Here is a 27,770-nt window from a genome sequence, read left to right as displayed (position 1 = left end):
GGGCTGCGGAGGATGGGAGGGTTGTGTCGCGGCGCTCCGTCTCGTCTCGCCGCTCTCCGTCCCTCCCGGGGCCATGGCCGGCGCGGGGCAGCCGGTAAGTCTAGCCGCGGGGAGCAGAGGGGGCTGCCAGCGCCTGCCCGCTGCGACGGGAGAGGGAACGGGACAACGCGGGGCAACGGCCTCCAGGGGAGGAACGGTACGGTACGGTACGATTGGCAACCGACTGGAGCTCTCGTAGTTGGGCAGCCGAAGCTGCCAGGGGTTACAGATGTTGTGGAAGGTCTCAGAGGGTGCTGTGAGTTTCCAGAAATACGCTGCATCCTGGATATTAGAGAAATGCTACTCTGTGTATGAGGGCAAAGCGATGGGTTCCTAGGCTTCGGGTGCACAGTACCGTCAGTGTGTTAACACTGGAATTTAGAGTATGAGTGTGAAATGGAGTCCTCTGCTGTGTTTCGCACCTTAGCAATGCGAAGCATGCATGTAAGGCAGAGTGAGAGGAGGTTATTTTGTTTGTTTGTTTTTTAGGGAGAATTCCTCCGCCCTGGCTGCACAGCCAGTAATCTGCATTTTATGCCGGTAGGCAAAGTACCTGGTTGGGTGGCTCCAGGCTTTGTCCCACTTCGGTGTTATGCAGTGTGGCTGTATGGGAGGCTGCCCTGGGAGAAGGGCTGAGGGAGCTGGGATCATTCAGCCTAGAGAAGAGGAAGCTCAGGGGAGACCTTATTGCTCCATGCAATGACCTGAAAGGAGGCTGTGGTGAGGTGGGAGTCAGCGACTTCTCCCAGGTAACAGCAATAGGACTTGAGGGAATGGCCCCAAGTTGCGCCAAGAGAGGTTCAGGTTGGACGTTAGGAAACATTTCTTCTCAGAAAATGTGATAAGGCACTGGCACGGATTGCCCAGGGAGGCTTGGGAGTCACTGTCCCTGGAAGTGTTGAAGTAATGTGGAAATGTAGCACTGAGGGACATGTTTACTGGGCATGGTGGGGATAGGCTGATGATTGGACATGATGATCTTAGTTGTCTTTTCCAATCTTAATGGTTCTATGATTCTATGAATGGAGGACAGCCACTGTACTTTGGGAGTCTCATAAAATCACAGAGAGATCTCTGAGATCACCAGGTCCAACCATCACCTAACAGTATGAGTCCCACCACTAAGCCTTCTTCCTTAGTGCTGCGTCAACACACCTCTTAAATACTTCAGGAATGAGGATCCCACTTTTTCCCCAGGTGGCTTGTTTCAATGCTTGACCATCCTCTCCATGAAGAAATTGTCACTGATATTCAGTCTAAACCACACCTGGGACGTGATTCCTTGCATCCTGTCAGGGGGATGCAGATGTCAGGGGGAAATTCTTTACAGAGAGAGTGGTGAGGTGCTGGAACAGGCTGCCCACAGAGGTTGTGGATGCCCCGTCCCTGGAGGTGTTCAAGGCCAGATTGGATGGGGCCCTGGGCAGCCTGGTCTAGTGTTAAATGGGGAGGTTGGTGGCCCTGCATGTGGCAGGGGGGCTGGAGATTCATGGTCCTTGAGGTCCCTTCCAACCCGGGCCATTCTGTGATTCTGTCACTTGTCACATGAGGCAAGATACTGACACCTCCTTGCTGCAGCTGGAGTTACTCTCCTCTGGGCCATTTTGTGGGAGGCTGGTAAGATACTGAAAGGAGAAAAACCTAAGAGCTGAAGTTTAAGAAGCACTACAAAAAGATTGAGGTTGAAGAGAAGTAGTAAAGCAGCAACAGAGACTGGGAGTGGGACTGGAGGGCCCACTAGGTCTGGGAAGAAAAGAGAGGAGCACGGAGGTGGAAGGCTTCACAGAAGAGAGACCTAAAAGCAGAAGGATGAGATTGGTTTGTCATGGGGAACAGTGCTTTACCCTTGGGTTTTCAAGTAACAAAGTGACATCAAATAAGATTTCCTAGCTTGGCACATGCTGTGCAATCATTGAAGTGTTTCTGAGTATGTTGTGGGAAGGGTTTTGTTCTCAGTCCTTTCATAGAAGGAATGCAAAATCTCTCAGAGTGCAGTCTGACCTTACCACACAATCAGGCTGCACACAGTCTTGAGATACATGCATTCAATGCTTCCAAGTTTTGAAATTTTGACTTCTGGGAAAGTTCTGGCAGCTCCTGTAGCTGTAGAACAGCGCACAATGCTCAGCATTGACTAATTAAAGGGGAGAAGAAGAAAGTGATCCACGTTGCAGTCAGACACCCGCTGCCAGCTGCTGCCCCTCGCACCCAGGGCTTTGCTCTTGGTGTGGACATGAAGGGCCACGGACTGCTGCTGACTGCTGCTGTCCAGGAAACACAGTGCCTCAGGGGCTCGCAGCCAGCTCAGGGCACGTCTACTGAAGCAAAGTGGTGGCTGCGTCAGTGCCGATTATTTTCTCTTATCACAGGCATCTCAGTGCGCTGCAGCAGATTTCAGCTCCTTACTTTGTTTTCCTCATTACCTGCAGTGCAGGAGGTGCAGGTACAAAGCGTGCCACATTCTCAGGTTACTTAAATACCTGCTGTGAAAGAGAGGCCTTCGTGACATTTGCAAGTCCCTGTGAAATCACCTCCCCACAACTGGAAAATGAGCAAGATGCTTCTGCTTTTTTGCTTCTTTTCTGCTAATTATCATCAAATAGAATCCAGCAGTTCTCTGCAGCAGCAGCACAGCGAGCTGCATGCCCTCAGCTGACAGCAGTGTGCTTCTTGCTTTGCCCATGTATATATCAAGGAAGTTTGAGGTGCTCAGTGGTTGAAGGCAGTTGGCTGCCTCGTGTGTTGAAGTGGACTAGAAAAAAGAAATTGTAGGTACTGCAGAATGCTGTGTAAAGGGTCATTTGCAAGAGCTGTAAGAATTCTGAGCTCAAGATCCTTTGGATCAGTCTCCTGAAAGCTGGCTGCTGGTTTCTGACATGGTGAGTAAATCACTTGTTCACTCTTTGTAAAATTTCTCAAATGACTTTACTTTGAATCACCCTTTGGCCAATAAGTTCCTATGCAGTGGTTTTTGGCATATTTTGCTTCATATTTGACTCCTTGTATTTCTTTTCATTTTACAGAGTAGGCTGATGTATTAATCCCTTGTAATTTTTTGCATATTTCTTTTCTTACTCTGTATCTTCATGGACTTTTTTTTGTATTTTTGTTTTCCTACCTTACTCCCCTGTTGCCTTTCTTCTGTGTTACTTTGCCAAGATTCCCTTTCTGTTCCCTCTGCTCATCCCACCTGCTCTGTTTCTCCTTCATGCATGTATCTGAATAGAGATTCACCAGCGGTATGCATGGCTGCATCTTCATTTTACAGTTTGACCACCCAAAAATGGAAAATAATTTTCAGAGTAGAAAAATAGAATGTCTGTTTTGAGGCACTAGCAATGTTAATATTTATTGGATTAAATTTAATGGCATTAGAGAGGTAATTGATTGTACCATAGTGTCACTTGGTATTGGGGAATTAAAATTAATTTTTTGGTTTAATGAATACCCTCAGCTGTTTGCTGTTGTGAGAGACTTGGGACTCTGAATGAGTCACGTTTGCAGAGCCTGCAGGCCAGCAGACTGCTGAGGTAATGGTTTGCTTGGACTGCAAGTCTGGTTCTGCAGGAGGCTTATCTGGGATACCTGTGTAAGTCCAAGATGCAGCCTTTGATGTGGGATGGCCCAGTGTTGTGCAATTTTAGTCTGAAATACATGGCAGGGTTAAAATAGAACTTCGTTTCTGAAAGAAAAAAAATACTACTTTTGTCTCAGACAATAATTTTTATTTGCACACTGCTTCTAATGGGCTAGACCACTTTCTGTAAACCAGTGTACTCGGGGTACTGCTTTTGCTGGTTCTGTGAATGTTACGCTACCAACCTTTTAAAAAACAAATTGTAGGGGAGGAGCAAGATGTGATTTGAACCACCGCAACCTGCCTAAATTGTTTGCTATTTTGATGAGACTATTCATTCTAAGAAAGAAATGAGAAACAGGAAGAATTTACTGGAGTACTCCAGCCCTAGTAGCATTTGGCCTGCAGGCCTTGAATACTTCACTGAATAAAGTTGGGTGGTGAGCTGTCTTCAAACATGATTTAGCTGCTCCAGGCAGCTGAAGCCGATTCAAAAGGACTAACTAGTACAGCAACTTAACTGCTTTTGCGTGATTTATGTTTGGTAATGCGTTAGTTGTCACTGTTTTCCTAAACAGTTGAAACAGAAACAACTTGTTTTTCAACCAAATGACATACTCTTTCTTAGAAAAGTAGTAAGAGTGCAGATATTTCATAATCAGGCTTGTGAATTTAATGTCTCTGATATTAGATTAGATAGTAACACAGTGAGGCTGCATGGGGTGCTGGAGGAAACAAACGGAATATTAAGGTTGGAAAAGACCACTAAGGTTGTCTAGTCATGATGTGCTTGGAAAATTTTGGAAGGGAAAATGTAGCTTATTACTCTCTATATGAATGTTCCCACGTTTGTCAGACTTAACAGATTTACAAAGGTATTTATTATAAGAGCATGGATGGTTGCAAGTCTCCAGATCAGGACAGTAGGACTCAATGTTATGATGTTTTTCATGTGGAAAACAGAAGTACAACGTGCAAGGATATATTCTTCTAAATCAGCATGGCTGAGTCTTCAGTTGAAATTGAACAACACCATGTTTCTTGGAAGTTTAACAGCTAAAAGCTTTTACTACAGTGTTATTGGTTCTTGAAGAGTCAGTTGAGTTTTAGGACGGCTGTCTGAACAGCTTAGTAGTGGTTTAAATCCCTGAAATAGTATGCAGACTTAGAGATAGACCCTGAAGTTTCCAGCTTTTCATCACCCTCAACTATTAATGTAATTCTTTTCACATGTGCAATACCAAAAGTCTCCTCCTCTATGTTCAAGGCAACTCTGACCATTTTCTTGGAAAGATGTAAATAGACCCTGAGTCATTTTGTTCTGATCATCCTTCAGTCTGTCAGTTTTCTCTTTAAAATGAGAACAATAGGGCAAGACATTAAAACCTGTTCTCATGACTGATATAACAAATACTCTTTGTGCTTGAAATTCCAGCTGTTACGTACTTTGTGGCCATGCACGTTCTCACTGTCGGGTCATGCAGAGCTGGTGAGATGTGAGGTTTGGGGCGGAGGCGGTGGTTGGTGGTTAGCTTGTTGGTTTACCAAGTCATTAGCTCTGGCACAAAGAACTGAGAAGAGCAACCTTGTGACTAAGGTTCTAAATTACATGTAGGGGAAATACGATTCACGTTCTAGTAGCCTTTTCTTTTATGATGCATTTACAGCTTACCAGAGCGTTTCTGGTGTCAAGCTTTTGTGTGAAATGACACAGCACTTGCAGTGGACTTCTGTGTATTTACATTTCCAGAAAAACAGTTCTCGTTTTCACTTGTAACTGTGATATCATTAAATTAACTTCTGTGTACTGAAGAAAGATGAAATACGCTATTTTAAAATAGCAAACTTCAAATGATTGTCTTGACAACTGCATACATGTTTGTTGCAGACATATCTCTTTCCTGACTGAAGCACACACATATCCGTAAGTAGAGTTCTCTGGGAGAAACTCAGAAACACAAAGAAATGATGAATTTTTAAAGAGTGATGCGGCCATACTGTCGAGCTGTAAACACAGCCATAGCTTTCTAAGCTAAGCACAGAGAAGGTGCCTTGTTTTGCACATTTATGATTTCCCATTTTCCCTGTTTCACAGAAATTTTATCAGTTTTTGTGATAAACAACTAATGTAACAGTGGTAGAAGAGATTGTTTTTAATTTCTGTTCCCAGAAAACAATACACTTTCGTGCTGAATTGTTCGGTTGTGATTAATCACTTTCTTCCTTCCGAAAATGGAAGTTCCGGAGTTACAGGCTGTGAGGACTCCTGCTGCTTTCCCATGTGCTGTGGGCACAGCTGTAATATGAGGTTTCTCACTCATGCCTTGCTAAGCAGATTTAATCCTGTTGTAGTGCCTCCTGGGTGATGCAGTATTTGTTTCTAGTGACTTCTGGAAATGGCCAACCAGCTTGTGGCTTTTGTTGGGTTTGGTCACAGAAATTAAAGTGGACTTCAATCAAAAAACCCTACAAAGGTGGGGAAGGGTCTGTAAGGCAAGGCGTGTGGAGAGCAGCTGAGGTCCCTCGTTGTGCTCAGCGCAGAGCAGAGGAGCTGAGGGGAGGCCTGATGGCGGTGCAGCTCCTCACAGGGAGCGGAGGGGCAGCGCTGAGCTCTGCTCTGTGTGACAGCGACAGGGCTGAGGGAACGGCATGGAGCTGTCAGGGGAGGGCAGCTGGGGGTCGGGGAAAGGGGCTGCAGCACAGCGCGGTGGGCATGGAGCGGGATGCACAGGGCAGTGGTTTCTCCTCGTTGCATTAGTCTAAGCAGAGATGCCTGAGTACATCGGTCTAAATTGACAGCGAGCGCAGTCTGTAGTCCCACACAAGAAATCCTGAACAAAACCAGAGGAGGGGAACCATCTGCTGTAAGCCATGTCTGCATCCTTTTAGCTGCAAGCAGTCTGACACTTGCTGTATAGCATACCTGCTATAAAAGGTGGCACTCCTTTGTGCTTGGGACTATTAAATGAAGGTATTTCCACAGTTGGCTATAGACACATTCCCAGGAGCCACTAAGGGCAAGTGGATTGCAAAGAGAAGAGGCAGAATAGCATGGACTTGTTGCTGTTTATACTTTTGATATGGAATGCTTTGAAACAGAACTGTATAAACTGATAATCTTATGTTTCGTTTTTTGGGGTTTTTTTGTATGCTCATTGCCTTGGTGTTGTGATGCAGGATTGCAGGATTCTGGATATTAAAAGCACAGTGTGCTCCTATAGACATTTCTAGTAGTATATATTATCTAGAGCTCTGATGTGTAAGTAATGAAATAGTTACTTATATAAAATAAAGTAATACAATTCCAGCTACTCAGAATGTATTCTGATTGCTAATACATACCTTCCTCTGATTATGTCCCTATTTTGAAATCTGTCTCAGAAGTTGTTTTTAATAGTCTTTTCTTCATTTCTTAGAGCAAATCAAATGTGATTTGATATTTTTTCTGTGTTTTTTAGTTTACATTTTTAGTTGGACTTGTCCATTTCATTTCTGTTCCCCCATGCCCCTTTCCTCCCCCATCCCCCTCCTCCCCCCCCCCCAAAAAAAAAGGGTCTTTACTTCGACACTGCAAATAGCTGTGCAGAGTAAATCTGAGTATTTTCTGAAGTTATAGTGTAAAGCTGAGCTGAAAGATTCTTTTTTCTCCTGGACTGTTGCTTTCCTGAGTTCCTTGTAAATTCTAAGGAATGAATTCTGGCTTACCAACAGAGTTCCTTTCTTGCCATTGCGAATTGCTTTGCAACTCGCTTTGATAACATACTTTTTTTTTTTTTTTTTTTTTTTTATTTTTTTTTATTGCAGAATGATGGCCTTCGATCCTTACCCTTGTCTGGCCATGTTGGTTTTGATACTTTACCTGATCAGCTGGTTAACAAATCCATCAAGCAGGGCTTTTGCTTCAACATTCTTTGTATCGGTAGGTGCTGTTTGGTTGTAAGCTACACCTCTCCTTAGGAATTGACTCGTTAAGCATGAAGTGCAGTTCCACTCTCTCCTCAACTTTGCTCATTTGTATCAATAATTTGGGTTTATATTTAGCATTTTTATAAAGAACAGGAAGACAAGAAATGTTGAAAGTGGGCATCGTGCACTTACGATTTGTAGACAGCTTCTTGGATTCTTTTGAGTGAATGAGGCTATACAGTTTTTACTGCAATAGAGCTTTAGGTCAAAAAGTTCTAAAATCCAAGGCGATAATACAGACATATTTCTGTGCTTCCCAAATAAATGCTTTTTTATAAAAATTGTCTAACCCTGTGGTTTCACAGGTAGTTACTTAGCTTTTGAATCAATGGTAAATTTGCCTGCAGTTCTGCTTATTACTCATTATAGGTAAGTATTAAGTGTCTCCTGTCTATGTGATAAAAATTTAACAGAAGGTATTTAGTGCTCTTTATATTAAAAAAAAAAAAAAAAAAAAAGGAATGCAGCAACTGTTTGGAGAAATTATTTAATATTTTTTGGTGGATTTGTCAGGTTGTTCTGATAGCACTTGGTGTGCTTGGCCGGTATTTTATTTCTCCCCCAACCCTTCTGTTTAACCTTAGGGGAAACTGGATCTGGGAAATCTACCTTAATAAACAGTCTATTTAACATCAGTTTTGATGACTTGGTGTCAACTCATTTTCACCCAAATGTAAGACTTAAAGCTCAGAGATACGAACTCCATGAAAGCAACGTTCGTTTGAAACTAACCGTTGTGAGTACAGTGGGATTTGGTGACCAGATAAACAAAGAAGATAGGTAAGTGTTGCCCTGTTGCTAATGCATGCAGAAGTTCTTCAATTCCAGTTTGATTCTTCTTTGGACTTTGTAGTAAATGTTTTTCTTACATGTCTACTAAATATTTGGTTAACCGTTTTCTCTGTGTACCAAAGCAGGTAGTGTTTTCCTTCTTGTCTAGGAAACTGAGAAATCAGCTAAATCTGCTCCCTTCTTTATAATAAAATCTTTTATAAATACGTGCAAATAAGAAGTGCAGTAGTGCGTAGAGTTTCTTTTGAGCAGGGTGATAAGTTCCATGGGGGACTATTTAAACAACCAAGAAGGTTATGATGTACACTACATTATAGAGAGTAGATCTGTAGGTTGTTGGTTGTAGGTTTTTTTTGTTTTTGTTTTAAATATTGGATTATATTAAGGACTTCAAACAGGAAGGAACATCATGTGGATTCTTGAAGTCCTTTAAGTTGGTCAGCTCAATCAAAAGATACAGAAGTGCAGCATCAGTTTTGTCTCTGCTGTTATGAACTGAAGATTTTAAAATATTGAACTGTATCTCAGCAGATTTTTTTCTTTCATTATAATGAATTCTAGTAGTCCTTCATGCTACATGGGTGCCTAAATTGTGTTAATTATAAATGAAGGTTAGAGAATCACATTAGGATTGTCATGAGATCTCTGTCCTACGATATCATGGGAAAACAGCTAATGCTAGAGACTGGGATGAGTGTGATGTGTATAGATATTAATATAGATACTAGAGATGTTGATATATTGTAAGAAGCTGCCTTTTAACCCTTTATTAATTTTGGATACAACTATTGCTTTTGAACTTTGTTTGCATTTGACTTGGTCTAGTAAATTTTAGTGGCAGCAAAACTGTGAGGTCCTGCTTGGACATCTGGCAACACTTTCTTTTTGAAAGGAGATTATAGTTGTGCTTTAAGCAGGATGAAGCTTGCTTAAACTGTACTGATGTTGCAAATCAGATTTTCATTCTTCTCTCACATTCCTCCCTTCCAATTTTTGTTTATTGTTTAAGAGCTCTCTCATGTACAGTACTTCATCTTCAGAGGATTCTGGAAGTCCTATTTCTTGGTACTGGTAATTGCATGTTCTTTCTTGTATCTAGAAGTTTTGTGTGTCTTTCTCGAATCTAAGTGTTCTGTGGTTGCACAGCTTCATGGCCAAAGTTTATAAAACATCTCTTGAAAAGATCACTAATAAGCAAAAGTAAATTTACGTAGCCTTTTTTTTTTTTCTTTTTCTCCACTTAAAATAGCTACAGAGTATTTTATCTGTTTTAGGTGTACAATTATTTTTGGAGTAGCCTATCAGAAATTAGGATCAGTGCACTTAATTTTCTGCTGTGTCATGCAGCTACGTGAGCACCCTGTTCAATTGTAAAATGAAAATGCACAACAGTACAAGATTAATTTCTTCCTTAGCTTGTTTGGGAATAGCTAATGTCTGGTTATTTCATTTTATTTTATTTCTTACAGCTATCAGCCAATAGTGGATTACATAGATGCACAATTTGAAGCCTATCTCCAAGAAGAACTGAAAATTAAACGTTCTATATTTAACTACCATGATACTCGCATCCACGTATGCCTCTACATCATTTCACCTACAGGCCATTCCCTAAAGACTCTAGATTTGTTAACCATGAAAAGTCTAGACAGAAAGGTAAGACTTTGAAACAGCTCTTAGGACTTGTTCTGTTTTCTGACTCATCTTGCAGCTTATAAGTCTGCTACCAACTCTTCGTTCCAAATCTGTGTGACTGGTTTTAGGAGATTGTGTTTTGTTTGTTTGTTTTTTAACTTCAGAACCACTCAGTTCAACCAAAAGTTTGGAGTTCATCACTTATTTATTCACACATGGGAAGAACACAAACAATCTCTTCACATCTTACTGATTGATTAGGATACCCTCCATGAGTATTGTAATGTTTCTAATGAAGTTTGTAGTTTCTAGTTCACTATCGAGTTTTGAGGCTGCTGGAAAATTGGTGTATAGAAAACTTTGCAGCACTGTAAAGATGTTTGTTATAAACAGCTGAAGAGGTGAGTGCTGTGAGCTCCTCTAGCCTGACTTTTCTATGATGGTCTGTGTTAATGTTTTAAACTACACATATTGATTAATTTTGCAACCATTAAAATAGTTTCTAGTGATTATTTCTTTCTAAATTCTAAATTCTTATGATTCTTCTTAGAATGGGTTTGTGTGAATTGGAAGAAGCTAAATATTTGAGCCATTTTAGGAAATCTTGTTTGATAAAAGAAGAGAGGAGAATTCTTCTATTTTCTGTTATAATGTTAAGAATTTGGAATGCTGCAGTGTTTGGTTTTATTGCCTTTTAGTTTGTGTTTTACTGTCAGCATGTTCTTTTTCCTGTACATGAGGTGTAAGTGTACTTCTTAACATGTGGACACCTTCAAATATACTTAAATATATGTGCCAAATACCAACCAATAATAATTTCAAGTATGAATTTTTTTTTTCATTCTCTATAGCATAATGGAGCAACAGATGCTTTGACGTTAATGTGAGGTGTTACATTACAATTGTAATTTAGAAAAATAGTCTATTTTTTAAGTGTGAGGGAAGAAAGTGATACTTTGCATATCATGGATATGAAGGATGATCAAAGGGCTGAATTTGGTGCTAACACACAACAAAACTGTGTGCATGGATAAAGAAAAACCTTTATCCCAGCGGCTTTTTGTTGTTGTTTTAGTTGAACTACTTTAAACTACTTCTTGAAGTTAAACTTCAGTAAGTCTGCACTGCTGTTTGAAAGAAGCAGGCTCAGCTGCTCCTTCACACTGTGCGTGCTTAAGTGTTTTCCTCAGTCAGTTTCCTGGATGAGGAGACTGATTTAAACTGAAAACTAAAGAATTTTGCCTACTTAGGAAACTGAAAAGTAATCTATCTCCTTGTAGAGCTGTGCAGATTTTAGTTCTACCTGGAAAGGAGCTGCTGCACACAACGGGAGAAGATGAAGACTGCTATTTTAGTTTCAGGCGTTGACTTTTTATGTGGGGTTGAAGTGATTCTGTGTTAATGGCCTATGGAATTCAGAATTCAGCTTTGTGCAGTGAGAGTTGTGATTTGGGAAGGAGCTGAAAGGGGTTAGCTGGTGCCCAAGTGAGCAGCAGGCATAGATGGAAGCACTGCGACTTGGAGCACATCTGGATGTTGTCCAGCTCAATATAGTTCAAGTCTCCTGTGAGTACAGGTCAGTGCATGCTTTCAATTAGTGTTGTTCTTGGATGAAAGTACTGAGATACTAGTTGTCAAGTAAACCTTAGGAGCTGCAAGTAGAAATAGATTGTTTAACAGATGAAAAAGACTATTTCTGTTGCTTATCTAAAGCCACGGTAGTACTGCTTTAACATTTTAATGACAGGTATGATTTAACATCAGTATTGATAACTAGACTCAGTTTGCAGTGATCTTGCTTTTGTTTTGTTACTTGTCCCCACAGCAATGTTTCCTTCCTATTCATTACCAATCTCTCCTAGTTAGATGGGCCTGTAAACCTTTTATGTTGAGAAGGCGGATTGAAGGTTAATTAAAGTCTTAGGATTCTTCCATCCATTTTTAGAGCTGTGCAGTGAAAATCTAGCTCAGTATACCTCAGCTAATTTAGCAGAAGCTTTGGATTTCTACTAGCTGTGTCAGGTTGTTTATACAATCCTAAGTTATATCAGTCATCAAAATAATATATGTAGCATTTTGATTTAACCACATGTATGCTTAGGCTGCACGTGCTACATTGTTAAGGAATATCACCAGTTAATCTTAGAAGTCATACATTAATGTTAGTATGAGGAAACTGGGGAGGGAGGAGCCCTAGAGGCAGGAAGACAAAGTGAACGAGGGTAAGAAACTTCTAGCTTAAAGAATAAAGTGGTTTGTTTTAATGATAGTGATTTTGAGAGAGTTTTTTTTTTTCTGAAATTGTAACACCATGTGTTTTATCTAGAATTAGGGGGACTGCACAAAACTCACTTCCCTGAAATACTTCTGAAATATTGATGTGCTAGGCATTACGTATATCTGCTTTGCAAGCACTTGTTAGCACAGTTATCTTTCTAGGGAGGTTGTTTATTTGACTCAATGCTTAGTATTACTTTTTCCTGCCCTCCTGACACAGGTCAGTGTTGTCTTGAAGTCTTTTGCTGTCTTTGCAGTGTCGGAAAAATTACTGAATGGAGTCTTGAAAGTTCATGCTATGGAAATTCCATTCAGGCAGAATAGTCAGAACAATACAAAATGGGGTGTGTGTGTGTTTTTTCTTCCTTTTTTTTTTGTGTGTCTGTAATCAAGGAACCATCCAGAACTCTCAAATTCACTGAAGAATTGCAGTGATCCACTAGAATTTTGAGCACTAATTCTTGGTGTCCTGTTCTGAAAGGGGTGCTAGGAGGGTCACAGATACTGAATTATTCTTAAGAGTACTGAGTTACTGTCATAACTATTTTAGCAGATAGGTCAACTTACAGCATTAGGATTGAATTTAGAATTCTGAGTAACTACTGCAACAACTTGGAGGCAAGATTCTTCAGTGTTAGATGTTCTTCTGCCTTCAGCAGGTACAAGTCAACCTCGTTGCTGTGCTAGTGGAGTAAGAGCTATGGGTGACAGTACGGACCTTGTTGTACCTGAAGGGAAGCTGAGGTGTTGGCAGCCTTTTCTTTGTGCATTTAACTTCCCAACTTTTAATACCTGACATGTCCCCCATTGCTATCAATAAAAAATTCCATTTTTTAAACAGAGATATAAATACTTCATGACTTATTTGATAATAAGTAGGCATTGCTGTTCTTTTGAGTGATACGCTGTATGAGGTCTCCTTCCTAATTCTTTTCTCAGAGTTAGTTATGGGGAATTAAATAAAGCGTTACTGTTTTCAAATGGTGGCAGTGAATATATTTTAATGACATGTGAAGTTTTCTTTGGTTATAGTTGAAATGAATCAGATATTGATGGAAAAGTTTAGACTGAAAGGGTAGTTTTGAAGAGTTACGACCAAAGAAATTTGTTAATGTTGTCTCAAAATTGATGTCTTACAGATTTCATGTATTTTGTCATTAATAGGTGAACATTATACCACTTATAGGCAAAGCAGACAGCATTTCTAAAACAGAACTGCAGCAATTCAAGAGGAAACTCATTGCTGAATTAGTTAGCAGTGGTATCCAGATATACCAGTTTCCAACTGATGATGAAGCTGTTTCTCAAATTAATACTATCATGAATGTAAGTAAGTGGAAGTAATGTCAATATTTCAGTATTAAAGCATCACTGTAACACTGATTCATGCCTGTTCTTCCGTGGCTGTGTTGAGGTTTATGGCTTTATATTTTTTGCAAGTTGGTTATTTATTTTCTCTTTCTGTAAATGACTCCCATGCTTTTGGGCTCCCCCTGACCCTAGGTTTCCCTGTCCCTTTGCTGTTGGTGCTGCTTGTTTTAGGAGGCTCCTTGTTTTCTGGTTCTGGAAAGAGGATCTTACTCATAAATACTTTCCCTTTTTCTGGATGTTTAATGTACATCTACTAACATAGATAAACTGATCTGCTCTTTTTCATAGTGAATGGTACCTTAGATGTTTTAGAGAAGGTAGTCAGGTGACTCATTTCTCCAGTTTTCTCTGTTTTTTATGTCTGCAGAACTGTTTTCTGTTTGCTTTTTCCTTTTTGTTGTTGTTACTTTCCTTCCATAGCAGGACAGATTATCTTCAGGAATCACAAAGTCAGGTGCACTCCAAGCTCTTTCACTGTTGTGCTTTCAGATCTACCTTGTCATTTTAAAATGAGCCTGTAAGCTAAAGCTGGGTGTTCTGAGCGTTCTAGCTGTACTCGCTCCTTTTGTGGTAGATTTTTTTACCCTTTGTTTATTTCTGGATTGCTTGCTTTTCGTTTGTTACGTAAGAACACTGAGAAATAAGGCTGTGTTGGTGTGACTCTTGCAGGGGCATTTACCTTTTGCTGTAGTGGGAAGTACAGAAGTGGTGAAAATTGGAAACAAAATGGTGAAAGCTCGTCAGTACCCTTGGGGCATTGTACAAGGTAAATGAATTCTCAAGTGTATAACAGTGGTGGCTAGTAACAGCCTCTATGAATGTCAGTTAATCTTATAATTAAAAAAGACCATAAAAATATGCAGGTCATCCTGAAAGTAATGTGTCATGTTTTATTTTGTTGGCTTACAATGTAAGAGGCAAATGTTGGTGGGATAGCAGTAGAGGTTGGACCTTCCTGCCAGTATTCACTTGCATTTTATTGCCATGTGATACATGGCAGCAGAGGGGCATTCTGAAACAGTGGCATCTGACATGGAAATGCTCATGAAACAAAGGGCTGTCATTGAACTCCTCCATACAGATTCATCAACACTTGCTGAACACTTCTGGATACCATAATGGTGGATGTGAGCAATGAGGTGGTGGATGCTGCATTTCAGCAATAGCAGAAGCGACATGAAAGACAAGTCGTGTTCTGAATGGCCATGCACAGCAGTTCTCCACAAGATGCAGAGCATTTCGATTAGCTCATGCATGCAGATTGGTAGATTATGACAGGGAAGTGTATATGGAACTGAGTATCAGCTTCAGTAATGGTGGCAGTACTGGAATAACACAAAGTGTGCCCCCTGTGGGTCCCATAAATGCTCAAATAGGGGCGGAAAGAACACAGTATGCGAGTTTGTTGGGACCTACTGAACCAATACTGGGCTTAAGGTGACAGTTGCCTGGGTCACATCATTACCTGTTATGAGATGTGGTGCCACTGCTATGAGCTGGAGTCAAAATAGCAATCCATAGGGTGGTGATGTGAATTCCCTATCAAATAGAAGGTTCAAGACACAGCGGGTAAAGTGATGTGCAGTGTCTTTTCTATAGGAAAGGGTTGTGCCTTTTGGATTTCCTGGAGCCTGAGCAAACCGTTGACTGATGGCTACATTGCAGTTTATGACTAAGCTGAAGCCTTGAACTTCTAGAGAAAAAGATAACCACACTCACCATGTAGTTCGGATTTGGCACCTTCTGACTTCCATCTGTTCACGCTGACAAAAGATGGATTTTGTGGGCAACATTTTCTTAGCAACTGCCATTACAGCAGCTGTGAAGCAGTGGGTCACCTCTGCTGATGTAGATTTTTACAGACATGGCACATAGGGTCTTGTTTATAAGTGGTGAAAGTGCATAGCTACTGGTGGTGTCTGTGTTGAGAAAGAGTGTTTTGGAGCTGAGGATGGGCTCTCTCAAATAGTGTTATTGTGCTCCTTGTATTTGTTGTCATTTCCATGGAAATAAATAAAAGTCGTTACTTTTGGAGTGACCTGCATATTTTTATGGTCTTTCGTAATTGTAAGATTCATTGATATTCACATGATCTGTTATTAGCCACTACTGTCATATCAATTGTATTTTGTATAAGCAGCTTAGAGAATTTAGAAATTCATATTTGAAGTCTGCAGTTCCAACATTGATGCTTTCCTGGAATCAAGCCATATGATGCTGTATGTGATATTTGGGTTGGTTGATATTATGGCAGTGCCTCTAGCATTACCAGATTGTAAGGTTTCCTGATTGTCAGAAGAGAAAAAGAGAAATTAATAGTTGCTCAATTCAAATGTGAAATCAGGACATACTGGAGCATGTTCAGTGGTACATACGGTTAGTGCTTCAATTTGTGTATTAGAAATCACAAGAAAGTGCAGGAGGTACAAGAAGTACAGATCCTTTTTCCTAGAAGTGTAGTCAGTGAACAAAATAGAAGAATCTCAATGGTATTTAAAATATATTTTGACAATTTCTGTACTTGTGTATGATGATCCCTCTTTTAACTGATTAGTGGAAAATGAGAACCACTGTGACTTTGTGAAGCTCCGTGAGATGCTTATTTGCACAAATATGGAAGATTTAATAGAGCAGACTCACACACGCCATTATGAGCTGTACAGGAGCTGCAGACTGCAGGAGATGGGCTTCAGAGACACTGACCCTGAGAACAAGCCAGTAAGGTAAGAGTCTTATTGTACATTAAGTTCTTTACAGAGAGAGTGGTGAGGTGCTGGAACAGGCTGCCCACAGAGGTTGTGGATGCCCCATCCCTGGAGATGCTCAAGGCCAGGTTGGATGGGGCCTGGGCAGCCTGGTCTAGTGTTAAATGGGGAGGTTGGTGGCCCTGCATGTGGCAGAGGGGCTGGAGATTCATGATCCTTGAGGTCCCTTCCAACCTGGGTCATTCTGTGATTCTGTGATTCTGTATACAGCACTGGCTTTCCACTTTCATTCATTGCATATTTGACTGTATCAGCACAATATCAAACAAGATTCACAGTTAGAACAGTTCTTATGAGAGAGAGAGAATGTTTATATGTTATTATTTTTTTCTAAATCAGTGTAAGTACACATCTGTTCATTCATTTATTTTCATGGAACAGTATATGAGTTTATATGAGCATGGCTTTTACAGGCATACAAGCTCTATTTCTGAAATACATCTGTTTTTTAAAAAAACTTGAGCATTTTAATTTTCACTGGGGAGAATATCCATTTTTCAGAGGTATGTACACTGTATGCCTTCTGGAATGTTCTCATTATAGAAATAGTGCTGTTTTACTTTTTCTCTAATAATGTCTGATTCAAGCAATGGTTTGGCTGCACTTAAAATTCAGCAGGAGCTGAAGCAAAAACTTGTACAAAATCATTGTTTACACTGTTTACTTCCTTCATTATCTTCTGTAATAACAAACATTTAGCCTTTTTGGGTCAAGTTATCTCTTATTATACTGTAAGAAGTTGTTCCAGAGTGGAGTAAAGCAAAGGGTTAGAGACACTCAGCTGTTCGTGCAGTAAAGCTGTTTTCTGTAGGAAGTACTTCTAATTTCTATATCCAGTTTATTTAATCTGTTATTTTCAAATCCTTCCTCTCTTTCTTCCAACTTCCTTTGGTCATTTCATATGTAGAGCTGTATTTTGTAAGTGTGCAAATTGTTATCATCCTGATGGGGAGAAGCTCATGCTTTGGGAATCTTCAGTCTTCATGATTTAGCAGAGTGCAGTTACCACATAGTCACTGTGGAAAATACCAGCTTAAACCAGGCATGAAAACAAAGTATGGATTTGCATTAAAAACAGTTTCTAATACTTGGAACCAGTTGGATTTTTAACTTGTTTCACATAGCAATTCAGAACGTATTTAAGTGTTCTGGTAGAAATAGCTTCCCTTCAGATTGTTTTTAGCAGCTTAAATTCTTTGCTTTCAGCTTTACTTTGTGCAGAAGTTCTAAAGAAGTTGCAGTTACTTTAACTCGTAGTGTTGATGGAACAGCATTTCTTTCACTGAGTCTGATTTCTATATTGTTCAAGGTGATCATTAAATAAGAAGAATGTATCAAGGAGGATGCTGGACATGGGCACTTTCTGAAACCTTAATGCCAAGGCATGCTTGAGTAGTTAATTTAGATCTTAAGCTGACCATGAATCACTGTGACATTTCTCTTGACTTAAAAAGAAAGAAATAAATCCTTTTCATACATAGAGACCAAAGGTGAATGAGGTTTAAAGCCCACTGTAATTGACCATAGACTTTTCATTGGGTTTGAGAACACACGCTAACAGCTGATACCTTATTTTCTTTGTCAAAGGAAAGCGTATAGATTTGTTCATGGGGATATTGACTGCAGTACCTTTTGCTTTCCTGAACTTGAATTTCACAATGTACAGCCATTTCAAACTAAGAATTCTTAAATTAAAAAAAAAAATGTCCACAGAACTATATTTTTTTCCACAAATACGAGAGTTGTCTTTGCAGAACCCTTAAACAGTTGACACTTTGTTAACCACGTAAAGTAGCAGGATGGTCTACTTTGACATCAGAATGTCGTAGTATTTTACATGTGTGAAGTTGATTTAGTGAAGTTATAGAAAAGATTACTTCCCTCTGGTGTGTAATTTTTATGCATGGGCCATTAAATGTCAGCTTATTAAGAGTGCTGGGGCAAGACAGCACTCTTTAAGAATTATTTTTGGCAAATCACGTCTGTTGGAAATATAACTATTTTGGAAGGATAAGAATAGTATTGCATGCAAATCCAGCAACATAAACTTTTTCCCCAGTTGACAGAGAAAGGAAGAAACAAGTGGGACCTGATCTAGGATGTTTGTCCCTTAGTTGTGTGGCATGGTGAAAGACACTGAGGTCTGAAATGGAAGGCATTTGGTCATTTGTGAGAGACATTTTATAATACCATAAAAAGGGAAGAGAATATAGCAGATCTGTATGTGACATAATTAGTAACCTCATCCATAAGGTGCTTTATGAAGCTGCTGATGAAACCATGAAGTGCGTTATGCTCAGTGTGTGATGGAAAAATGCCACTTTCCATAGAGGAAGCTCAATGGGTTTTGTTTTTCTGACTTGCAAATTTAAGTTTCTGTCACAATAGGGGCTGTTTGTCCTTCAAGATGTTTACAGTTACATGCTCAGGAATTGTAAAAGGTTTAGTTTTAGTCTACAAATAATATAAATAGCAGTATATGAGTGTTAGAATTTCATGTCTTATTTGGTGATCGGAATTCATATTGAAAAGTCACATTTTATGCCTGTGATGTAGCTGCCTACATGCTGAATTTGATAATCTGAGTTGGATTGCTTTATGAGAGCTTCAGAAAATGTTACAGCACTGATGTTTGTAGCATTTAAACATTGACACTTGAGGAGGTAACGTGCCCTGTTTTTTGGCATGAAGTACAAAAGCTAGTTGTGGAGTTCTTGTACAAGGATGTACTTGGATTTAAAAATACAGTAGTAGTTTATTCATCCAAAACTGTATGTGGGTGCAAAGCAACGTCAGTAATTCTTGGATTTTCAGGTACCTTCCGGGATGGGTTACAGTTGGACATCCATAAAGGCTTCAACTCTTCCATGTGGAAAAAAAACACAAACCATTATCGAATTTTGTTTTTTATGGGACACCTGAAGACCTTCTTTTGTGTGTGTGTGGGGGGGCTGTCCAGTCCTGCCATTTTGATGGTCTAGTTACTTCCACTAGGAAATCTTAGACTGCAAAGTTGTCAACCTCCTAGATTCAAATCATTCTCAGCAAGAGATGACTGCTGAGACACCTAGAGCAGAGAAGTTTGGGACGGTAGGAAACAGCAATTAGATATGAAGACTGCTTCCAGCCAAACAAATGTCAAAATATGAGTGTCTGGAAAGCTTAGATGTTTGCAGGGGTGGAGAGGACTATTAAATTATTGAATTTGGGTATTTTGTTAGTCCACTTTTTGATTGCAAACTGTGTTATTGCCTCAGGGAGCTCTCCTGGTTTGGAAAGAAGAAAAATGATAGGCAAGAGTCTGTTGAAAAAAGGTTGATATTTGGGCTGTTTGCTTGCATGTTCTGATTCTCTGATGTTAATTATTCTCTAGTGTAGTTGTTTTTTTGTGTTCAGAAGGTACAGTTTCTTCATCTTAAATGCTTCAGTTTCTCAGTATGTGAAGTACCTTCTCTTATTTCTCTCTAAAACTGGAGTATTCAGACCTTGCAGTGATAGAACAAAAACAGGTTTGTTTTCAGTCTGTTTTGAGGATGCAAGGAGAACAGGAAGGATTCAATCAGAAGTTCCCATGTAGAGGATCATTTGTGTGATTCAAATTGTCTTTTCTAAGGAAGGAAAACAACGTATCTAAAAGTCTATTAGACTTCCTCAGGAAGTCCCCTGGATTTGGAGTTCATCTGACCAAGTGTTGATCCTTGCATTCAAGCTAAATACTTTAACCTCTGTATGGGAAGACTGAACTCCAGCCAAAATACATGGGTTTTTTTCAAGCCTTTGTTGGGAAGATGGTAATTATTTAGATCTGCCACATCCTAAATGTTGCTTCATAGCAACGTAGTCCACTGAGTCAAGGGACTGTGCTAGTGATACCTGCTACTAGTTAACTTTTTTTTTATGATACGCTTTCACTGGTATTGAAATGTTAGATAGAAAGTTCCAGGAATATTTTTCAAACTTGAAAATCGTTTTAAGTTTTAAATGAACAAACTGCAGAACAGTTTGAGTGTCTTATCCAGAGTCAACAAAACACACAACAGTTGTGTTCCACCAAGCTATGAATTTCACTTCAGTTAGAGTCTCAGTTTACGAACAGATTGTGCCTGATTTGCATCTTTATTTTTGGACTTCCATGTTGGAAGCCTTATGCAAATAAGAAAGCTATACGTGACAGCTTTTCTCCTGTAGAAAGGTAGGTGATAAGTGTTGTTAGGAGCCATGTAATGGGTTAGTAAAGCATAGGCTTTCTTTGCAGAGTACAAGGTATAAAATTATTGAAGTCCAACCAAGAAAAATGAGAGAATGCATGATAATTTTTTAAAATTAATTTTTCATAGTTTTTAAACATGTAATTTGATTGTGTGGTAAACCCAGTGTCTGCAAGGTTAATCTATTACTGATATCAAGACTTCTCCTTTACTGATTTTATCTGATAAACTAGCTTAGATTGAGCCTGAAGATGTCCACACACTGAAATAAGATGCACCTGCAGCGTGTTAGTTTAGTCGAGTCTTTGCTTTAGCTTTTTTGCTGCACTACACCCAAAGGCAGAGTGTTTGTTAGCACAGCTGACACACAGCAAGGCTGCTGGCACTTGAGTAACCTGTGCTGTAGCTTTACTGTTACTGCATGTGCTGTCTGAACTCAAAGGTGGTGTGAAAACCATGTCCATATTTCAAGTGGCAGATACAAGGCTAAGACCTACATTGATTTAAAAAAACAAACAACAACACAAAACAACAACAACAAATCAAACCAAAGCAGAATGTTGTCCTGCTGAACTCATTTGGTTGCAAAGTATCACTCAGATATTGTTGGATAGGAAGAGAACTTTTTTACTTTGTGATCTTACAGAATTTTAAGTCTGCATGTGCAATTTCAAGATGATTATTCTGTCTCCTTAGGTTATATTTTGAATAAAAGTAAGTGACTTTAGGATTGGGAAACTATTCAGTCATCTTAAAATACAGAAGAAAGAGATTTCAGCTTCCTGTTGCTCTAAATAAATGAGTTTTTAGATGTCCTGTGTCGTCTCTCCATTTATAAATCCTTTCAGTAAAAATTGTTAAAAACTAAGAGTGAGACTTCAAACTCGGTACAAAAGTGTGTGTATAATGCATTTAATTTTAAATAAATAATATAAAGCAGTAAAGAATATAAAGCAATGTTGAGTACTTTATGTATGTTTTTAGTGTAAGAAATACATACATATAAATGTATTTTACTTCAGAGTGAAGGGCGTGAAAGACAGCAAGCAAAGTAATAGTAATTGGGGATATCTGAGAGGCTGGCTAGTCAGTTTTAAGGAAGTATTGAATGGTTTACAAGAGCAGCCCCAGGTTAAAGAAGAAATTGTTCTGATGTTTCTGCGTGTCCTTTTCCCCTGCAAGAAACTGGAGAGATCCTTTTGGTTTTATTATAACCATAATTGCAGCTCTGATCCTCCACGTTTGCTTTTGTGGAATCATGTGATTTAGAGAAGTTGTAAAAGTTTTATTGAAAGAATTTGTAGCACTAAACAGGTATGCTTTTTGAAGTTACTGTGCCCTGCTTTTTGAAGTTACCATGTTCTTTGGGATAGGAGATACAGGCGTACACAGGCTGTATTCCTTTTTTCCCAAGCAGAGCTTTGCTGGCAGAAAGTGGTGGTATATACCCTGAAAGTATCAACTATGTGATAGTATTTGTGTGAATTATCAGCATATTTTAATTTGCTATGGTACGCGTGGATACAGAGGAAATTTCTCAATTTTGAGTACCTGTTTTTCAGTGGAAAGAAAATTTTCTTGCATATTGCAATGTCTATTAGAGTGAGTTTGGAAAATGTGGAAGGAAAAACGTGGAATACCGGGAGTGCTCGAGGATGTCATCGTGAGATCTGTCTCAATTATTTTATAATGACCTTGGGACTGGAAACTGGCTCACATTCTTCCAGTTTTCAAGAAGGGCAAGAAGGAAGACCCTGGTATCTACAGACCTGTCCATCTCACTTCAGGGCCTGGCAAAATTGTGCAGAGCATTACTGTGGGAGTCATTGACAAACACCTGAAAGACAGCACAGTCACAGGTCACAGCCAACATGTCCTTACAGGGTAAAGTCCTGTTTAACAAACTTATGGCCTTTTATGACAAGGTTACCCACTCAGCTGACCGAAGGGAACCGGTTCACGTCATCATTCTGGATTTCCTCAAAGCTTTCAATATGGTTTCTCACAGTATTCTCCTGGAGAAAATGTCTGACATGCAGCTAGATGAGTAAATGACATAATGAGTGAGCAATCAGTAGTTGCATCCAGATGCACTGTGTTTGTAAAGTCCCGTGTTAAGGCTGAGGTTTCACACTGTGGAAGTTTTGAGAGGATTTTTCTCACAATTTCAGTGTCTTGGTTAATAACTAACTTCTGCCTCCAGTGCGAATAATTTGTATTTGAAAGTTACAACTAGAATGTGAGATTTCTCAAGTGCTTTATTTACTTTGAGAAGTAAAGTACTGTTAGCTTTGATATTTTTTGGTTTTGCAAGGTTATTTACTTAAAGCTAAGAAAACTCAGAAACCTGTTTCTACTGAAGTCTATGAATTACTACGTGGAGAACTATGATACTTTATATCTCAGATGCATTTGATTTGTTTAAATAACGTTCCAGATTGTTAGTTTTTCACACTGAGTTGAACAGTTTGCTGGAGACCTGCTTATGTTTTTGGACTTCAGTCTGCAGGAAGCCTATGAGGCAAAGAGGCGCAAGTTCTACCTTGAGCTGCAACGAAGAGAGGAGGAGATGAGGCAGAAGTTTGTGCAGAGAGTGAAGGAGAAAGAAGCAGTATTGAAAGAAGCAGAGCAACGAGTAAGTGTGCTGGTCTGTCGTGAGTTTGTGTGCTGAGATATGGAACAGCTCTTATCAAAATCACAACTAGTTGATCTTCTAATCAACTAGTTGATTTTCTAGTCGGTGGCAGTAATGCTTAAAATCAAAAGCAGATTGACTACAAAGATTAGCTTAGCACGTTGATTAGATGCTCAGAAATAAATGGCAAACTTTTATGGAATGAGAGAGGTTATGGTGTGCAGCATGTTTAGTTGATAGCTGGGACAAGACAGTAGGAAGGAATATGGTGATGAATATAATGGAGATGTGTTTGTTATATCAGCACAGCAGGTGCTTTTCAGGCTTAGGTTGCTGGAAGAGTAACCTGTCTGTTGGGGCCTCTAAAAGTCACATTGCAGCAATTTATGACAGTTAGCCATGGCCTAGTCACTAATGAATCATGCAATTACAGTTATTATTTTTTGTCCATTACAGTAGAATTGAGTTTTGTGGTGAGATATTAAACAGAAAAATATTGTTGTCTGAGATCCCTTCCTGCCATGTCCCATGAGTTCTTCTCACCTGCAGATTGAAGGGGCTTGTTCTTATATTACAATAGTAGTAGGTTCAGATGCATGTTTTAAGTACAAAGGAGACTTAATATACTGTATTTTCTAAACCTGTGTAGTCCCCTGTGCTAGTGGTGGAGAGTATCAGGTTCAGTCATTCTCAGTAGGAGGCTGTCCAATTGGAATATTACTTGTTTCTGTTCAAAACAGACACAGCTGAGTTTTACACATTATCTGTGATACCCTTTGATGTTTTTCCTTCTGTGCTTTATACCGTGCAGTTTCTGTGAGCTCTGCATATTGCAGTTGAATTATGGATATTTATTTTCCCAGTTCCTGATGTCAGAAAACAATAATGCAGTCACTTGCAAAGAACATTTGTCATATACCCTGCTGCTGCTCGTTCTCCTAGAAGTGTGTATGTGTATATGGAAATAAGAGAAAAACAGGAGTTTCCATTGTACTGAGGATGGCTTTTGTGTCCTTCATTTAGAGGAAACTTGTACTTACAATGTGCAGTGTTACTGCTCTGGAGTGGTACAATAGCTTTAGGACCTTATGTTTTCTACCCTGAGTTATTTTTTTTATTGCAATGCATTGGATTAACTGTAGTAATGAAATAAATGACGAATAGTATACGCAGTATAGACACATCTATAAAACCTGACAGCTCTGTTGTATAGGATAGGCATACTGATATATTTTTACAGTATTATTTTTGCTCTTTCTTTGTGCAAGATGGAAATAAATCTGACTTTTGTACCTCTATAGCTGCACTAAGATTGAGTCATACAACTTCTGTATGCTGGAACTGGTTGCCCAGAGAGGTGGTGGATGCCCCATCCTGGAGGCTTCCAAGGCGAGGCTGGATCAGCCCCAAGGCAACCTGATGGAGCTGTGCATGTCCTTATTCATTGCAGGGGACTTAGAACACATGACCTTTAAATGTCCTTCCAACTCTAAGGATTCTGTGATTCTATATTGACATAATTCAGGGGCACAAGCTTTGTGCCTCCGCAAGCACTTGAGTTCACTTGAGTCTGAAGCTGTGCATGTAGCTTCTATGTGTTTAATGTTATTGGTTGGATCAGAGAAATGACGTAGTTGAAATCCAAGAGTATTTTGGTAGGGTTATAGTTTTCAGCCAGATGAGCATCTTGATCCAGCTGGTCAGAAGGACACCAAAGCAGGGGTAGGTGGGAGGTGAGAAAGAGAGGCAGGCAGTACTCCCTGGTTACCATGCACAATTACACAAGTGTGTTTTAACAGGTCAAATACATCCAAGGCTAGAATCCATTAATACATCAAAAAAACCCTAAAGATTTTTGGATGCAGAAAAGCAGTTAACTTCTGGCAGGTGACAAGTAACTCCCCAACCTAATTGTGTGTATACACATTAATACATACATGTAATTAATGAACATATTAAAACACATACCCTATATAAAAGAAGTATACGTGGTTTCTTGCCCGCCTGGTTTAAGGAAAGTGGATTCTGCTTGACACTTTCTGATTTAATATTTTTGTTTCCTCTCTAAAGGAATCCTTGTTTTTGATCTAAGAAAGGTACATCCTGCAATAGATCTAATACTAATGTAGCATTTTCCATCATTTCAACCCTCATTTTTTGTGTGTGGTAGCCTGGCATCCATAGGAAAAATGCAATATAAATCTGATATATTCTTCTGGATTGCTGATTTTGGGGAAAGAATGCAGTTTTTTGTAGTTTTAACATTAGCTGAGGTGGTTTTTACTGGAATTGCAGTGCTTTTGTATTGTGATATCGCCACCCTGTGTTACTAGTTGGAAATGCATTTTCTGTGCTTTCAACAGATACAGGCTAAGTTTGAACATCTTATGCTAGTGCATCAAGAGGAGAAACTGAAATTAGAGAAGAAGAGAAAAGCTTTAGAGGAAGAAATCGCTCTGTTTAACATGAAGAAAGCTAATGCTGAATTACACCAAACACAGCCAATGGTCTCTACTCCTGTTAGCTTGAAGAGAGACAAGGACCGCAAAAAGTAAGTGCTGTTAGTCATCAGAGATAGCAATAGAAAAATCTTTCACTTTTGTAACACAAATTCTAGTCATCTTTTAGAGAAGACGTGAATGTGTTCCTGTTCTGTTCTGTGCTTGCAATTCTGTCATGCTTCGATCTCTGCCTCTAAAATTAACATTTAGAGTAATTGTTGTATATTCTGTGAGCATTCTTTTTATTTTTTTCCCCTGCCCCCCCTATGAAGGGACAAAGGTTTTCGACTTGAACTGCTGTGTTTTGACATCACAAAGGAAGAAGTTATGAATGGTCACAAACAGAGCAAGAGGGAGAAGTTAGAGAGGGAGAGAAATTCTGCCAGGGAATTCCAGAAATAGTATTGGCTGCAGCAGCATTCAGATTTTGAATGTAGGTTGCATCAGCTTTGTGAAGTGACCTGTCTGCTGCTGTCCCATAGTTCTAGATTTGTCTTCCTGTTACAGACTTCTCTGAGGAGTGATTAATAAAATTGGTTCTAAAAATGACACTGTCTGCAGAGTATGATCTGATGCACGCTTCGCTTGATGCTCTTTCTGTCTCCACACCAAAACAAAAGCCTGAATAATCTGTGAAATTTTAGAGATGCTTTCAGAAATAGTCTCCAGAATAAATGTGTTCATCTTCTTCATTTATAGACATTAAATAATGTAAATAGCAGATGTTGTCAGTTTATTATTCTCCGTTCCTGATAGGTTTCTGTTTCATTGTGGATGCGATTTTGTTAATATCTCATGGCACTTAAAAGCAGGTCTTTTGTACACAAGGTATGCATAACTCCTGGAGTATGAAAACCTGCAGAAGCTTTGTGGGTGCTCGTACTTCCAGAAATATCGGCAAGACAGCTTTGAAGTTTTGGGATGTATGCCAGAAGCCTGCTGCTGGTTTTTGACAAATTTTATTGCATTTCAAATAATGCCACTGAATTCTTATTCCTAGACTTCTTTTTTTTAATTATTTTTTTCTGGAAAAGGGGAACTATGGGTAACAAAAGTGGTAACCTGTACTGTTGTGATTAACTCACGAGTTCAGGAGATTTCCAGATGTTTTCTCTGGCTTAGTTTTATTTCTTCAGAATACGTTACAATTCATACGCTTGCTTTTGTTTTTCAGTTCCAGCTTTACGTAATACCAATGATGGAAGAATGATAATTTATTTTGGGGAAGCCGTGATGCACAGTATGGTTTTGGAGGTCAAGGAGTTGCAGTTTCTTACTAAAGGAATTGGACAGTCTCTCTTGGTTGCTGCAGGCTATGAGAGAGTTCTTAAGTTTGAGCAGCATGCACATGGTGTGACAATGGCAGCTGTTGTCTGTGGACTTTCTTGTATGCATCTGCCTTGATGCACCCTTGCTTCATGTACGTGTGGCCAGCTTTGATTTGTTTTATGTGCATTGTACCAAAGAAAAGATGCGTGCTATGAACTCTTCCATTCATAGTATGAATGCCTTAGTACAAAAGTATTGAGTGAATAGATCTACTCTGGCCTTTCTAAAGAGTTATTTTCATGTGACATACTAGTCTACTAAATATTACTTAATACAAGTGCTGACATAATGTAACCATTTACTTATTTTGCTGACAGTTGTTTATTTATAGGCTTTTATTTACAAGTGCTGTCCTCATTCTCAGATGCAATCCATTGAGATATTTTGCAATGCTGCACCGTTGCATGATACTTTATCTAATGTTACTTACAATTTGGAAAGTACCTACAATTTCTTGTTGTGGTGTCTGGTTACAGCAGAGGTTAAACTTTACACTGTTAGCTTCAAGAGCTTTGGGTTAAAACAACTTTCAAACTTCTTTTTTGTCTTTTGAGTAGTCATAGTAACAAATGGGAAACATTCTCCAGGAGCTGCAGTCCTCTGAAATGGTTTTGTAGGACTTTTTAAAAATGAAATACTAAGTTGACAGAAATAAAATACTTTGGTTTTGCATAA

General features: G+C 39.3%; 1 protein-coding gene across 3 annotated transcripts; it reads left to right on the top strand.

Moving 5' to 3' along the window:
• SEPTIN10 (septin 10) lies at nt 1-27,770 on the top strand. Of its 3 annotated transcripts, none has more exons than XM_042809772.1 (10): nt 1-94; nt 7,421-7,535; nt 8,167-8,362; nt 9,844-10,030; nt 13,451-13,612; nt 14,327-14,423; nt 16,212-16,380; nt 23,133-23,265; nt 25,629-25,816; nt 26,941-27,770. In XM_042809772.1, exons 1-10 carry the CDS (start codon nt 74-76, stop codon nt 26,954-26,956), a joined length of 1,284 nt encoding a protein of 427 aa, XP_042665706.1. In that variant the 5' UTR covers nt 1-73; the 3' UTR covers nt 26,957-27,770. The 3 variants fall into 3 exon arrangements, with proteins under 3 accessions (XP_042665706.1, XP_042665708.1, XP_042665707.1); XM_042809774.1 differs by lacking the exon at nt 26,941-27,770 and adding an exon at nt 26,039-26,919; XM_042809773.1 differs by lacking the exons at nt 1-94; nt 7,421-7,535 and adding an exon at nt 9,384-9,439 and having other exon boundaries at nt 8,290-8,362.

The sequence above is a fragment of the Centrocercus urophasianus genome, unplaced genomic scaffold (genome assembly GCF_019232065.1).
Source record: "Centrocercus urophasianus isolate 14NV4802_14NV808 unplaced genomic scaffold, USGS_Curo_1.0 seq_12, whole genome shotgun sequence".
NCBI lineage: Eukaryota > Metazoa > Chordata > Aves > Galliformes > Phasianidae > Centrocercus > Centrocercus urophasianus.
The sequence above is the reverse complement of the archived record's forward strand: the minus strand, read 5'-3'. Positions and strand labels throughout refer to the sequence as shown.

Bases quoted from the DNA above. Each gene is read 5' to 3' on its own strand.
- SEPTIN10 (XM_042809774.1), top strand. From the start codon at position 74: ATGGCCGGCGCGGGGCAGCCG. The intron at 14,424-16,211 runs GTAAATGAATTC...TTAACTGATTAG, and splicing joins CCCTTGGGGCATTGTACAAG to TGGAAAATGAGAACCACTGT. The intron at 23,266-25,628 runs GTAAGTGTGCTG...TGCTTTCAACAG, and splicing joins TGAAAGAAGCAGAGCAACGA to ATACAGGCTAAGTTTGAACA.